The sequence below is a fragment of the Vigna umbellata genome, chromosome 1 (genome assembly GCF_029865625.1).
Source record: "Vigna umbellata cultivar VRB3 chromosome 1, Vumbellata_1.0, whole genome shotgun sequence".
NCBI lineage: Eukaryota > Viridiplantae > Streptophyta > Magnoliopsida > Fabales > Fabaceae > Vigna > Vigna umbellata.
Window position 1 is genome coordinate 85,851,766 of NC_142165.1, and position 16,814 is coordinate 85,868,579.

General features: G+C 31.6%; 1 protein-coding gene and 1 pseudogene across 9 annotated transcripts; both read left to right on the plus strand.

Annotated features, from left to right (window-relative positions):
- Window positions 1-2,502: 2,502 nt before the first annotated feature.
- Window positions 2,503-7,925, plus strand: LOC124821427 (dehydrodolichyl diphosphate synthase CPT3 pseudogene; annotated as a pseudogene). 8 transcript variants are annotated; one of them, XR_015783693.1, is made up of 3 exons: window positions 2,503-2,662; window positions 4,035-4,110; window positions 5,769-7,096. The product of XR_015783693.1 is annotated as a dehydrodolichyl diphosphate synthase CPT3 pseudogene, transcript variant X4 (transcript). The 8 variants fall into 8 exon arrangements; XR_015783691.1 differs by lacking the exon at window positions 2,503-2,662 and adding an exon at window positions 2,701-2,884; XR_015783696.1 differs by lacking the exon at window positions 2,503-2,662 and adding an exon at window positions 2,753-2,806.
- Window positions 7,926-15,516: 7,591 nt separating this feature from the next.
- Window positions 15,517-16,329, plus strand: LOC124821431 (pterocarpan synthase 1-like). The gene has a single exon (XM_047293311.2). The coding sequence runs from the start codon at window positions 15,541-15,543 to the stop codon at window positions 16,117-16,119; it is 579 nt and encodes a 192-aa protein (XP_047149267.2). The 5' UTR covers window positions 15,517-15,540; the 3' UTR covers window positions 16,120-16,329.
- The last annotated feature ends 485 nt before the right edge of the window (window positions 16,330-16,814 follow it).

Consider the following 16,814-nt stretch of genomic DNA (forward strand, 5'->3'; position numbering starts at 1 on the left):
TTTGTTTTGTATTAAGATTCTCGAATTTTTCACTTGCAAAGATTGAATCTCAGATAATACTTTCAGTGTTCCGTTATTACATTATCTTTGTATTGCATTTAAAATTCGAAAGGTCAAGGACAGTGTAATTGGATTTGAAACGCAATAAATAATTTTTCTTCTTCCTTATTTAAATTAAAAAAATATCTAAAACTAAATTAATATACAGAGTAATCTTTATTTAAAAGAAAAAAAAAAATCAAATGACATAAAAAAATAATATATAAGGATTTGTTTCAATATTGCAAAATAGAACAACTTTTCATATTTTACTTCTTATCTTATATAGATTATTAGATGTGACAATTTTTCATCAATTATTTTTAAATTTAATTTTTAAAAATAAGAAAACTATTGGATATCAATATAAGATTGTAATGAAATGATTTTGATCTTTCTTTCTCAAAGTTAAACCAAGTTAACCTTTTTTGTCTGTGAATCCGAAAACTGGCTATTATATTTATTTAAAAGCTAGATTTATTGACTGAATATTTCTTAAAACAAAAATTAATCATCATTATTTTAACATTAATTACATTTAATTAATGTTTTTTTTACTCAAAGAGAGTCTGGGAAAGTTTATCTGAATTTAAGTAGTTTACTTAGAAAAAGGTCCCATCTTGAGTTAATTCATTTTCCATATCTAATATCTTAAAGTTTAGGTTTAATACATTATTTTGATCTTTTGAAAAAGTTTAATAAGACCCTATATTTTCTTTAAAAATGTTCAATTTGATTCTTTTCGTGGACGCCGTTAAAAACTTAACGGTGCTGATGCCACTGTGGCCAAATCTGAGTGAGGTGTTATGTTGGATGATTACGTGGCACTGTGAAGTGAAGTGAAGTGAGTTGGTGAAAATATTTTAAAAAAATAAAATGACTTAATTTGGGTGGTAGGTTTAAGTGTGGGTTAAAGCAAAATTACCCTTATCTAAGACTGATTTAGGCATTTCTGGGTAAAACATTGTGCTGCAAGTGGTTTTGGCTGGTGATTCCTTCAAAATGAAATTGGAACAGCGTACATGCGTGCGTGAGATAAGTGGTCATAACCAAGGCTAATAAGTTGATGTTGTTGTATTTGGGATTAGGGTTTAATTATATTTTGTTTGATTGACGATGATTCTACCACCGAAACTTGCTTCTTCTTCATGCGAAAAACCAACCAGAAACAGAGAAGAAAGGAAAGACAAAGAATGATATCTCCCCCTTCCTACGAAGCCACAACAGAACCAGAAACGAAAAAGAAGAGCACCTCCCCGTAGCGAGCTTCTCTCGCGCGTGATCGAAGAACACCCTCCCAAGTTGGGTTTGTTCGAGACAAGAAAAGGATTTGGGAAAAAAGTTGTTATTAGAGTTCTTTAGGTGTGAAACAAGCATTTGGGAATTAAATTTAGGGTTCAAACCTAATGCATCCAATTAGAATTTAGAAATGAATAGAAATTGATAACTAAAAGTGATTAAAAGGAAATCCCAACCCTAATTAATTATAATTAAAAGAAATCCCCAAATCCCCAACCCTAATTATCTGGAACCACTTGCAGCACAATGTTTTACCCAGAAATCCTCAAATCAGTCTTAGATAAAGGTAATTTTTGTTTAACCCACACTTAAACCTACAACCCAAATTAAGTCATTTTATTTTTTTAAAATATTTCCACCAACTCACTTCATTTCACAATGCCACATAATCATCCAACATAACCCCTTACTCAGATTTGACCACAGTGGCATCAGCACCGTTAAGTTTTTAACAGCGTCCACGAAAAGGACTGAATTGAACATTTTTAAACAAAATATGGACCTTACTGAACTTTTTCAAAAGGTAAGACCATTTTGAACCAAACCCCCTAAAATTAAGACCAAATGATGTATTAAACCTAAAGTTTAAGAGTTAATTTATATTTATCTATGAATGGGTAATACTGGAATTAGTTTTTTTAAAGGTTCTAGATTTTTATTGTCCTGGAAATATCTGTAATATAAAAGAATTATTATGATAAAAATAAAAAAACTTATCTTACATAATACTTTATCATTAAGCTAAAAGCATATAGTTGATATATTATTTATTTATTCTCTTATTTTTTAAAAAGCTGCGAAATAAACCCTAAATCTTGATTCCCAAGGGTTTTTTTAACTACAAGCTCAACTTTTTTGCTCCTATCTCCCTGCTCATTTTTTCTTTAATTGATTTTATTTTAACTTTAGTAAGAACAATGGTAGATTCTCTTCGTTATAGATATTTTAAATTATTGTTGTTAGTCTATGATCATAACACTAGTGGCATTAGATATGCTTAATTGAAATTTGTCATTCATTTGGGTTCTATTTGTTCTGTCTTTTTCCTCGATGACGTAAGTTTGATTTTTCTGCTGGGTAAGTGATTAATTGTATGCAAGTTCATCTGCTCCTTCTACTGTCAAAGTTAGCCTATGATATTCATTATTTATCAAACAAACAATTCCACGTTCAACGAATCTTCGTTGTTCCTTGTCACCAAATAAGACTAACATAAACACTTTGCCACGTCAGTTATGAGAATTATTCACTTGGCTTTGGGAATGAGAACGTGCTTAGTAGACGCTCTCAATTATTTGGGATTTTGCTTCAATTCAGACCACATGTAAATTTTCCCTCCTCCAAGTGATCCCAAAGACTCTTTTTATTTTTATAAAAGTGATTAAATTATTATTTTAATTTAAGTTGAGGTTTTTTCCTCCGGTTCTCCATGTTACTGTACTTTATGAGATGATTTCTTTGTTACAGGGTTTTCCTTTTGTCCCTTCCTTACTTTTACAAGAAGTCTTTTCTTACTTTTAATCATGACTTGTTTCCTTAATTAATGGTAATTTTGCTGTTTTTGTTTTAATGTTTAATATCAATTATTGGTCCTGACAGTTGCGGTAAGATAGATTTCGAGAGTTTTTGAAATTGATTTTTGTCTTTCGAACGACTGGGTGTTAATTTTCCTGCACCTGCCAAGTGTTTGAAGGGATGCTTGAATGAACTTGAGAATTGATTTTTTTCAATAGTTTCGATGACCGCGCATCTTTCTTTCAATACTGTTTTACAGGTCCTTATTAATGCACTGGTACAGGTTTAACAGGGTTTCACTATATATTTATCAGTCTTAGGGGTGATTGGTTATCAACCCATCAGTGTTGAAAGGACAGTGATTTTTAGTTTTTCATTTTAATGACCAGGATTGCCTTCTCGCAAACCTAAAACATGTCAGTTTGTTAATGTAGTTGTAGCATGCTCTTTTTATTGTCTGTGTCCTGTAACATGCTGAATTTGTTTTTCATACGCACCCTGGTTTACCACTTCTGGACATATGTTCACATTTTTTGTTGGCTAACTAAATATTTTCACCTTATCCAATCTAATTAATTAAGTAAAGCTCTTACTCTGATATTCTCAACATAACTTAGTCTAGCAGCAAATACCTATTTCATATGGGTTAGAAAGATAACATTGGAAATTCTTGCTTCTGATTAAATCTTTTTGTATATTTTGTCGCTTCCCTGCATCTATCTTGGCAATCACATTTTCTTCAAGATCAAAGCTGATGGATGTAGCTGAAAGGAGTATTCATATTCGTTTTGTTGTTTTTATACTAAATTTTCAACCCATCTCTTGAAATACAATGAAAACCATTATACTTGCATATGTATGAACGAGGAGCAATAGGAGCAAACACTAGGAGGGTTATGAAGACTATGTGTGATCATTCTGTTGCATCTGAGTTTTTTTTTTTTTTTTTTGTATTTTACACAATTTATTTACGTATTATCTGTTAAAGTCATAATAGATCTGTAGTCATAGCTAGTATATATTTTAGGCCTTTCATTTAGGAAGTGAGAAAGTCCCAACTCCTCTGACTTATTGGTTGAACTGTGACTTGGAATTAAACAAGTTATGAACATTTTACACATTCTGGTTTTTTGTGCACTTTGTGCTTTTGAACTGACCATATTTGTGATATTTTCTTTCAGAATTAGGGACGTTCAAGAAACCAACGAAGCACATTTAGTTGATGAAATCATAGGGTTTCAAGAAGGCTGTTATCAGGTACTACTGGCATCATAGGTTGGCCATTTTTTTCTGTGTATTTGATTTATATGTATTTATCTAGTTAAAAGTGAATTTCTTTTATGAAAATTTTGCATCTTTGTTGTTTAGGTTGATATTGTAGAATTGAAGCATTAAAGTGGAGTAAAATGTCAAAATTCTGCATTTAAGTTTCTAAATATTGTAGTCCTGTCATAGCAGAGTTTCATGCATTTTATTTCAAGTTTAACAACTTACATAGGAAGCTGGTTTTCGCCCATTAAATATGATGGTTGTATGTCTATTTGATCCAGGCTTTAAATGTGCTTTTTGGCATGAATTTCAGCCCCATTTTAAAGGTGCTTAATTAGCCTTCAACTCAAAAAGAAAAAAATGAAACCAAAGTAGGATGAAAACCTGATTTCTGTGAGCGTTATAATTCAAATGTTATTCACGCTGGACCAGAATACCTTCAACTTTATTAAACTGTATGAGAAACAAAAACACACTGTGATAGGTTTTCAGACCTATAATGCGATGTTTTAGAAACTACATATCTTTATTCCAACAACATACCGGGTTTCCTCCAATGTGGAGAAACCAAACACATACAATTTCTGGTTGTTCGAGAGAACCAGACTCTCCACTCTTCCTATTCTTTTCAAAATGTACAAAAACAATGAAAAACTGTTAAACAAGTGTCTACACAGACTTTATAAAAGTCTGAGCTAATAAAACCTACCCACATCCCTTTTATTTCTCCTAATATAAACATTTCCCTTGAACCTATCAATACCCTCTCTATGAAGTTTCACCTTGTCCTCAAGGTGAAAAGCAAGAAACTCCTTAGTGATGGTAGTAGCATCTTCCTAGCTGTTTTCAATGGGTGAGAGGTGTTTTCAACTAGACGAACTACCTTCTTTTTTCCTTATTTTGTAAACTGTATCAAACCTATCAATACCCCTCCATGAAGTTGCACCTTATCCTCAAGGTAAAATTCTGGAAATGCTTTATGAATGCAGGCAGTAGATTCCCCTAACATCTGCATTTCCTCTTCCGAAATAAGCATCATATGGAGCTGTTTATTTTTGTAAATATGATTAGGCCCAAACTTTTCATCACACCTGAAGCATAAGCCCTTTCTTATCTTATCTTGCAATTCTTCTTGGGACAATTTTCTAAATGGTGTCCCTCCTTGTTGAGTCCCAGCAGGAGAACAAGTGATGGTGCTCACACAGCCACTGCTCTCTCCACTTCCTCTGTTGGAGTTGGTAAAAGCCACTGAATTTCCCCCTTCCTTTGAGTAACTGCAAGTAGGTGGCAATTGTCTATAGGTGTTACTTTGAAGTTGCACAGTGAGATAGTCCCCCTTGGTGGTGACTCTAACCTTTTCCTCCACCATTTGAGCCTTCATCATTAACTCAGCAAGATTCTGGGGTTCATAAAGTTTAACCTCCGCCTTTATGTCTTCCTTCCGCCCATTCAAGAATATGCCCACCAAGTAATCTTGTTGCATTCCTTTCATGAACCCTGCATATTCCCCTATAGGTCCAGTTTGATGCAAGCCAAGCAAAACTTCAAATGGGTTCTGCAACATTGTTGACTGAAATCTTCTAACATTGTTGGACTTGTTGCTTTAATTCTTATTTCTACCTTATAATTAATTTTTTTTAAATCAGGTTTATCTTGGACTATTCAAGTTTCAAAACTGAACAGTTCAATGCGGAAAACTACTGGAAATATTGTAGGCCAATTCTTCGGTGGTTTAAATTGTTATCTAAGAAGATGTATGTTTGCCATTTTATCTGTGGGTCCTGTACCAAGTCATATTGCTTTCATCATGGATGGGAATCGAAGGTATGCAAGGAAGAAAAACATGGAAGAAGGTGATGGCCACAAGGCTGGATTTAATGCTCTCACGTGCCTCCTTAGATACTGCTATGAATTAGGAGTGAAGTATGTAACTGTCTATGCATTCAGCATTGATAACTTTAAAAGGAAGTCTACAGAAGTTCAATCCTTGATGGAACTGATGCGGATAAAGATAGAGGAGTTGCTTGAACAAGAAAGTCTCATTAATGAGTATGGTGTTAGATTACATTTCATTGGAGACACGAAACTACTGACAGAGCCTGTCAGGGCTACTGTGGAAAAGGCAACGAGAGTTACTGCCCACAACAACCAGAGAGTTCTTTTGATTTGTGTAGCGTATACTTCTCGTCACGAGATTGTGCATGCTGTTCAAGAATGTTGCAAGGAAAAATTGAATGAAGTTCAAGCGTTAAAAGAAGAGAAAGTTGCAAATGGTGCGTTTTCAAGAATTGATCAGGGCCTGAAAGGAAATGATTTTGATTTGCTTTCTCAAGATTCATGTAAAGAATATCGAAATGCAATCAAATCTTGTAGTACCGAAGTAGAAAGTGTTGCAAGGAATGATGGTTTATTTGAGAATAATATCGGTAACGACACTGAAGCTGAAACGACATTATACAATGGGCTGGTTGAATTGAGTGAAGAGAGAAAGGATATACAAGATGAGGTTCCTTTTATAAAACTGGCGGATATTGAAAAGAACATGTACATGGCAGTTGCACCTGACCCAGACATCTTGATCCGATCTTCTGGAGAAGCTCGCCTCAGTAATTTTCTACTTTGGCAGACTACTACATGTCCTTTATATGCACCAACTGCGCTTTGGCCTGAAATTGGTCTCAGACACTTGATCTGGGCAGTATTGAACTTTCAGAGGCACTACTTTTATTTGGAAAAGAAAAAGAAACAATCTTAAGTGTATCCTTACCGGCCAAAATCCAGAATATGTGGCAACAGGTAAATTATATCTGCACACAATTAGCAATTAGAGCAGCTTTAAATGTATGCTTTTTGACTGTACTGATGACCACAATATGAACATAGATTATTTACATGCTTTGCTACGTAATAAGAAAATGCAAGCAAAATATTGTAAAAAATTAACATTGTCGAATTATTTTCAGATTTCTTTTTTCGTTTTTATCTCCTACTTTAACGTATAATTTCTAAAATATCACTTCATTTCTTGGATTCAGAGATTCATACAAAAAAAAAAATCAAAAGAAAGCAGGAAAAGTGTTGTCTTCAGTATTTCTGAGATGAAAAATAAGGCGGTATACAAACATTTTTTTTTTTGTAATTTTGAATAAAACAAGAAATTAAAACAAATTCTCCTTAAACAGTTATGCTCTGTGGAAGTTGAACTTGGGGAAGGAAGTCTATAATTAGAAATCTAGTATGTATAGTTCTTTTATCTGCCACAAACTAATTTGCCTGTGAACTGTATAAATATTTGAAGAGGCCACTTGTATGTGAAGAGTGATGTGTACATGTTTGGTGTAGTGCTTCTTGAAATGCTGACAGGCATGAGGGCACTTGACACAACCTCCAGAGAGAAGAAACTGGAAGATTGGAGTAAGCTTCGTCTCTCTTCTAAAGAAACATAATGGATGGTAGGATAGAGGGTCAATATTCGCGAAAGAAAGCATTACAATCACCACAACTTACTCTAAAAGGCCTAGTACATGACCCTAAACAATGTCCTTCAATTTAATTTCACTAGATTTTTAATGTTATCCTTTTTTGTTAAGAGATTAATTAACTTGTGTTATTTTTTAGACACCCTATATGCTATACCACACTCCATATGCATACATCATAAGAAACTTGAAAAGGGAGAAAATAGGTTTCGTTTGTGCTGCATAGGATAATGGGGTAGTCACATAGATGTGACTATCCTTTGTATGGAACCAGAAGATTCGTTTCGGTGAAAACTATCAAATAAAAGTACGATCTCATGCCCATATACTTTTTATCTCCACAAACTAGACTTGTTTACGGGGGTATGGATGTTATACGGAGAGGGTAAGAAAAAAGTGTCACGCCCGGGCTAAATGCGGGTTGCGCCAAAAAAGATGAGTTATGTTATTTGTTTCCAATGAGAAAACCTTTGATATTTGTTTCCAATAAAATTTGACAAAAAAAAAATTGTTATTTCAGTAGAAAAACAAATTAAATTTTATTTTTAGTTCTTTGTGTTTGAATTTATAATTTAGTCTAATTTAAAATTTAAATATATTAATTTTATATATCTAGGAAAATAGGTTTATTGATTCCATTAATATTTTTTTTTTTAATGAATTATTGATTATGTGTGTCCAATAAAAGAAAATATCACTAATTGAAGAAAGGAAAAAAAAGGTTAATTTGATTGTCGCTTTAACCATAAGAAAAAGATTCTTACTCAACCAAATTACAGAGAAAGAGTCAAAATATTTCTTTTGTAAAAGTAATGACATATGAAGAAAGAATAAAAGCAATGGATTGATTTTGGTTCTACAGTTCATATTTCCAATATTTTTTAGGTATGAGAAAACTAAGGAGATTAAGGGAAGTGAGTTACATATCTATTTAGGAATAACCTTGAGTTCATATGAGAAGACTATTGTTAGAACATGTAATTTAGTTTTTAAGTAGTGATTTTATTCTATGTTTAGAAAAAGACTTTTTGTGATCATATTTTTTCTTTTAAGAATTTGATTTTCATTTTAAGATTAACCTTTTTGGATTTTTCTTTTAATTTTTCAATTTTTTTTACATGGTCAAACACATAAAAAAATTGTTGTTTTTGGTGAACTATGAACATTACAATTGGGTTAAAATGATGTGATGTGAATAAATAATAGTTTATGTTGTGGTACCGGAAATTATGACACATCCAATAATTAAGCAATTGGTAAATCAAGAAGTACTTAATATCTTAATAAGGAGACTTGTTTAGTGTTTCTCAATACTATTTTACGAGTCTTTTTTAGTTTTGAAAACCCATCAACATCAAATAGATTATACACAATTAGGTAAGTTAATAAGATGTTAGACTGGATTAAAAGTCATATAATCCATCTCATCTTTCATAGCATATATCACAAATTCGATTCCTTAAAACTTATGGCTTGTAAATACACCTCATAGTTACTAATAGATCTTCTTAATGTTGTCTCGTTACCTCGATGAGAAACTTAATCAACCAGTTACTTAATTGGTTGTTTAACATTTACTTCTTGTTATTCTTTAACAACTTGATATATACTATCATCTTTAATAACTTATGGAACTTGTTAGATATATTAGATTATTAGATACTTTATCTTATATTTATCTTTTATTTTTAGTTAGTTTGTTATTATTTCTTATTTGTATTTTGGGCTTAACCTATATCTCTTGTATTATAAATAGAGTACCCTATGTGTATATTCAACACATAGAGAAATTAATTTCATACATAGTTTTCATTATATTCAGGAGAACTTAAATAACTGATTGTTAATTAGTACGTTTTTGAATTGGAGGAATGTGAATGAATAACAATCTATTATTTGATTGAGAGAGTTGTACTTCATAATGTTTTTTTTGAAACCCATATCTTGAATTAAATCACTCCTACAAATCAAATCATTTTTAAGAGACTTTACATTTTTTTTATTCCATAATTAGTGCTTTGAGATGGAAAATAGAATTTACACCCTTTGGATTTTTTATCATATCTAATGAAAATACCTACTAATAGTTTTGGGGTTTAGTTTCTTTTCTTATCAATTATTAAGTCTCACTTCAAACACGCATCCCAAAACATGTACATGTCATAAATTGAATTTCTAACCTTTGAATAGCTCATAAAGTGTCTTTAAAATAACCTTAGTTGGAACTTACATAATTGTCTTAAGTTCTTCCATCCACAAGAATTGATTAAGTTTTGAATTATTCCTCATGTTTCTAACGATATCCATTAAAGTTTAACATATTATTTTTGTCACACCATTTTTGATCTAGAGAACTAGGCATGATGTATTAGGCCAAAATCTCATGCTCTTGAAGAAATTTATCAAGTGAGCCAGATACTTGTCTATTCTCTGTGTATCTATCATACTATTCTCTATCTCTATTTGATCTCACAATTTTAATTAGTTTTCCACATTACAACTTTACTTTAGCATTAAAAACTTTAAAGATATATAAGACTTCATCCTTAAAATGAAGTAAGTGCAAATGCATATATCGTAAGTAATCATGAAGCATCTCTAACTACTTGCATCCATATATAGACAATAAATATATGTATGAATGATCTTGAATATGTTTGAACCCTCTTTACACCAGATTTAGATTTAGGCTTAATTACTCGGATGGTCTTCACTTTAAGAGTGTGTCAACTTGGTCCCTACTTTTAATTTTGGGCCAATTTTGTCTCCAAATTTGTAATGTACATTAATCAAGTCCTTTTTTGTTGATGTTGTTTAAATCCTTAATGTTGATTGCTTAAATATGGCTTCGTTGAAATTTATGCAAACGTAACACATAAGTATTTTATGATGTACAAATTTGGATTGATAAGAAAAATAATAAAATTAAAAACCAAATTGGAATAGGGGCTTTCTTTATCTACGCCAAGACAACGAGAAGATGATTTTGGGATTTTGTGCGATTTGCAAGATTTTCAAGTGAAAGTGAAAAATCAAGCTTCCATTAACAACGAAGTGAGTTGAATTTTCTATCAAAGGAGCATATGTCTTCAATATGTATCATTGTGCATGTTGATTTTGGGTTTTTGTTCCTATTGTATTATTTCAATCATTACTAGGTTTAGGGTTAGTGTTTTTTATGTTTTTCATCTTTCAATGTTGCCCTTTTTTGTAATTTAGTATGTAATGTGATTGAATCAATACTTGTTTATGAATATAGTTGAAAGTGGTGGTCCACCATTATGTGTAGATCTTGAGGTTGTAGTTCCCCATTTCAAATTCGTCTTTTAGTGTGTTTGTGGTATGCAATGTAATATCTCTTATATTCTTGGAGAATTTTCATATTTCATAGGTTATATATATATATATATATACACACACACACACACACACACACATATATATATATATATATATATATATATATATATATATATATTAGTTGAGATGTATGAGTCGAGTTTTGAAGTGGTGTTTCACCATGGTGGAAAGTTTATGAATAATGAGTCATAGAAATATGTTTAAGAAAATGGTACTTTGTCACGTGACTCAGACACATGGAGCTACTTTGAGATTTTTATGAATTCTAAAGGACATGGATTACGTCAATGTAAAGAAAATGTGGTATTCAATAGGTGAATGTTTTGTGTTGGAAGGAAGGTTGGAATTGTTGTGTGATGACAAAATGGCATGTCATTGGAGAACATTGCCACACTTAATGGTAAAGTTCACTTGTATGTTGTACACATAGTGTTCAAGCCTCAAATAGTAAATATATTAAAATATTTTCCTCATGAGGGTGATAGTAATAGGGGTGGTTGTATCAATGAGGTTAAGGGTGAAGATGAATGTGAACCTGAAGTTGATATAGAGGTGATAGGGAGGGTAAGGGTCAACTTAAGGTTGTTGTAGAGGGAGAGGGTGACTGTGAACAATAAGTTTATGTGGAGGGTAAGAGTGAGGGTGAGCCTGAAGGTTTTATGGAGGGAGAGGGTGACTGTGAACAAAAGGCTAATGTGGAGGGTGAGATTGAGGGTTAGCCTAAGGTTGTTGTGAAAAGAGATGGGAACTATGAAAATGTAGTTCATGTAGAGGGGAGGATGAGACTAAAGTTGATGCGGAGGGGGAAGGGGAGGGTCAAGGTCAGCATGACTTTGATCTAGTAGTTGGAATAAGTCTGAAGGGGACGTTTTAAGTGAAGATGAAATAGTGGATGTTAGTATCCATGGAGATAAAGTGGAAGATGAATTTTGGGAAGGTAATGTCGAAGTTGAAGTGGTTGGGCTGAATGGATCTTCTAGCCAAATGTCAAAGGAAGTAGTTAAAGATGTAAATGATAGATATTTGTCTCACATTGAATGATAATATGAAAGTTTAGACAGTGGTGAATATAGTGATTCTAGAGATAGATATGAAAACTTTGGAATATTTTCAATGTACAAAAAGTGTAGAAGACTATAAATGGGAAGTTGGCATGTACTTCACAGAAAAGGAAGAGTTTGCTAAAACAATAAGAACTTATGGTGTGCATAATGGTAGAGAACTGAAGATTTTTAAAAATGAAAAATTTTATGGTGTGCATAATGGTAGAGAATTGAAGATTTTTAAAAGTGAAAAATGAAGAGTTTGTGTGGAATGTTTTGACGCAAAAGGAAAATGTGAGTGATATGCTTATTATGCTTATAAGGCTCAACACATACTTGTCACTTAAGAGAAATTATCAACATGCATAGTTACAATATGGAATTTAATGTCTATTTAATGACTTCAAAGTGGTTAAATGGTAGGTTAGAGAAGACAATAAGAAAGAATCTAATTAATCTTATTGACCTTGGAAACAAATTTGGTAAGAAATGAAACATTAATGTCTTTAGGTCTATGACCTTTTGGACCAAAACAATGGCATACACCAGGATGGTTCCTTGCTAGAGCAATATAAAAAAGTATATGACTATGCAAATGAGCTTCTGAGGTGAAATTCTATATCTATTGTGAAAGTCAATGTAGAAGAGAATGAGGGCAACCCAATATTCAAGAGATTGTATGTTTGTTTGAAGGCATGCAAAGACAACTTTATATCCTATAGGCCTATTATTGGTTTAAATGGATGTTTTCTTAAAGGTAAATATGGAATGGAGTTGTTAATCGTTATGGCAAGAGATGGTAATGAGAAAATGATGCATTTAGCATATGTTGTTGTTGAAGTTGAGAATAAGGAAACATGGAGTTGGTTTTTGGAATGGTTGATTAACAACCTTGGCAGGGTTGCACCTTGTTCAAGATATACATTTATTTCAGACCAACAAAAAGTAGGTTCTATATTTTATTCTTGTTTTTCTGTACATTTCTTGTCTAACTCTTGATACTTTAACCATAATGTTTCCTGTAATTACTTTCATAGGAACTATTGCCAGCATTACAAGAATTGTTACCTAGTGTGGATCAAAGGTTCTCTGTATATCACATATATGCAAATTTTAGAAAGAAATTTCCTGTAAAAAATCTAAAACGTCTGTTATTGAAGGTAGTATCGTCCACACATCCTCAAGCATGAGAGGCAAAGGCAGAGGTAATCATGTGAGACATAAAAGAGTTGAATATAGATGCCTTTAAACATTTGATAGTTATTTCCTTAAGGTATGTATAAACAATTGAATATTGAATTTATTATTTAATTGTTGGTTTCTATTTTTAATGATTTATTTCTCTTGAACTAGATTTTGGTGAGAGTAAGGTGAAGGTTTATAACTGTGACATTGTTGTCAATAATATTTTTAAGAATTTTAAAAGTGCAATTATTCAAGGAGTAATCTCATGATAAAAAACATTCAGATTTACCTCATGAAAATATGGATAACAAATAGAAACAAGATAAATGCATGTGAAGGTTCACTTTGCTCAAAAATTAAAAAAAAATATAAAAGGAATAAGAGAATACTAAATATTAGATACCAAAATATGACTTTGATATGATTTTTTTTTTATTCTGAATTGATCTAATCTAATTTTACTTGATTTTAATGGGATTTGTAAGCAAGAGGAAAAAGAAAAATGAGATCGAGAATCTCTAATAATAAAATGAATTTATTTATTTTGAAAATAATTATTTTGAAAATTATATTTATCTTAACATAACCTATGAAAAGGTTGTATTGTAGCTGTTTGTTTTGAATTGTTTGTGAGTAAGATATAAAACAGAAATTTATAGAGTGTACGATGGGTTTGCATTGGATTGGAAGGAAAAGTATTCTAAACAAACAAACATTTGGCTCTATTCATATTCATCTTCAACGTCTTATTAAACTTCCTCAAATTCATTGTTTACAACCCTAATTTTAATGTGATAAGTCTTATTAAAATTTATTATTTTAAAAGCAATAACAATCCTTGATCCAAAGTTTTTGTAATGGAAATTAAATTATTAGCTTTAAGAGTGGGCAATTTAGACTTTTTCCATTTTCTTTGGATGGTGATATTCCTTTTGAAAATAACATCTGACCTTAATTCAAATGTTGAAAAAGTAGATGTGGACACGTTTTAAATGCAAGATTTATTGTGGTTGTTCATCATTATTACCACTTTTCTTCTTCCTACATACACAATTCAACTTCACTTTTGCTTTCCTAAGTGGAAGGGTAATGTCACCATACCAACTACTATAATTTTAACATTATATAAAACTCATACAATTTTCTATCACTATTTTTTATTATGTTATCTTTAACTAAGTAATTTTACCTTTTATTATATTCTATAAAATATATAATTTTTCAATTTCTTCTAACGTGAAACTTTATATTCATTCACATTTGTACTCCACAACTTTTCTCCTCCTGTGAATTTCATTCACATTGTCTGAATTGGATATATGTGAAACCATAACCACTATGAAAGAGACACTGAAAAGAAATTAAGTTTACATATAAAAAGACTATGATGGACTGGATTTTTAGTTGGACGAATCATACTGTGTGAAATGTGCACAAAATTATATAAAACTGAAAATATTGAGAATTTCCACTTTTAATATAATGACTAGTTTTATTTTATTTTAATACTAACATTTCATATAAATTAATACTCAAACTCTCTTCACTAAGATCGTTTTAGTCTTCCTAAAAAAAATAAATTTATTTCAATCATGTCCTGTTGCAATTATTTTGAGGTAATTTATGATATGTCAAAATTAGAGGCAGGACATTATGATGTATATTATTTTTAAAAATTTCCAATAAACTAGAATTTAGAGGATTAAAAGTATATTGTCATATTTACCAAAAAACACATTTTATTATTTTTTTATTATATATAAAAAATCAATTTTAATATTCAATTATGCGTATTTAAATCTTTTAATTTTGGAAATGTTAAAATTCAATTTGATCAATATAATGTATTTTAACATTAATATATACATATCTTATGTAACATCGATTTATATTGAGCATCGATTAAATATATTAAAAACCCTTTAATTAAAGATATATATCTAAACGATTAATGTAATATAAAAAAAAAAGTGAATTTTAAGAGTACATGAAACCAAAATTAACTCCAAAAAGGATTTGATAAGAAAATTAATTGTTGGCTAGTATAATCATGTAAAACATTGAATATATTAAGGGACTTTTCACATTCTGATTCCTAATCCAGTACATTAGATCGAAGACTAAATGCAGAGTAATATTTACTTCCACTACTACGTGGATTGTTTATTAATTGTAGAAACCCACACAATCTTGCAGCCAAAATCACATGATTTTATACAATAAATGACAACCACAAATGACTTGGTTATTGTTTCTATTGACTTCATTGACTTGACTATTGTTTTGTGCCAAAAAAAAACATGTTTTTCTTGTATATAATGAAGTGAGATATCAGTGTTGTATCCATTCTGATGAGAAGAAGCAACCAACATATTATGGCTTCCTCACACAACTATGTTCTTGGTGTTTTAGTTTTTGCCATAATCCAACTGAAAGGCATTGCAGGCTCCCATGAGCATCTCCAACAGCTGAAATCCCTTCACTTCTCACTGTTTCAACATGAGACCATAAACAAAACAGGGTATATCATAGTGGATGGTATAAAAGGAGGAGCAGGAGTGAGTCAAACCACAACCCCTTTTGGCACCTTATTTGCCTTTCAGGACCCTTTGACAGTTGCAGCCAACAGATCCTCCAAACTGGTTGGGATCTCAGAAGGAACTACAGTCACATCTAGTCTTGACGGCCTTCGAAGCATTTCGATTGCAAAGCTGACTCTTCGTTTGAAGAATCACAAGGGCTCCCTTTCTGTTGTTGGTGTCACAGATAACGTCAAATCTTCCAATCTTCCAGTCGTAGGAGGCACTGAAGATTTCTTGTTTGTGCAAGGCTATGTTACGTCTTCTCCTGTTGATCTTACGGGTCTCACCGTTGTCTACAAGATTCAATTTCATCTTTACTGGCCTCCCTATGCCACTACATCCTCGTGAGGTACATTGCATGGCTAGAATGCTACAATCTGTAATGTATTCCTAAGATGCTGCTTCAACTCTTTAATATTCAATTTTTTTTGTTTTCTTTAGTTTTGTTTTTAAGTTAAAGTTTAAAATAAAAGCTAGAGTGAAAGATGTTTGTTAGTTTTTCTTTAGCTGAAAAACTCCTGTTAAGCTAAAAATGATTATATATTATTGTTTCTTTAAGTGTCCAATGAAAGGTAAAATTAAGAAAATTAAAGATGACAAAATTGTGATGGCCACTAAACAAGAATGAGATTGAAGGAATGCTACTCCACAAATAACAATGACAAAAAATATCCTTAATAATAATAACACTCGAGGTTCTAGTCTACACAAAACCTCCATGTTCCGTCTTTCTTTTTCACAAGGACAAGACAACTAACTGGAGATGAAAAAGGACTATTTCCTAGAGGTAATGAGACCTTCCTGCAACATATACCATTTTCTCATTTTGTTCTTTTTGACTGTGAGATACCTGTAAGGTTGTACTTGCACTGGTTTGGCATTAGGAAGCAAGGGAATATGATAATCATGTGACCTATTATGAGGTAAGCCTTGAGGAATAGCAAACACATCCTTATAGGTATGTAACAAGATAGCCAAATCTGGTTTTAAATCCTCTGGAATTGCATCCAGTATTCATCAGAACAAAAAGGCACAACGTTGAG

Coding starts and splice junctions, on each gene's coding strand:
- LOC124821431 (XM_047293311.2), top strand. CDS start 15,541: ATGAGAAGAAGCAACCAACATATTATGGCTTCCTCACACAACTATGTT.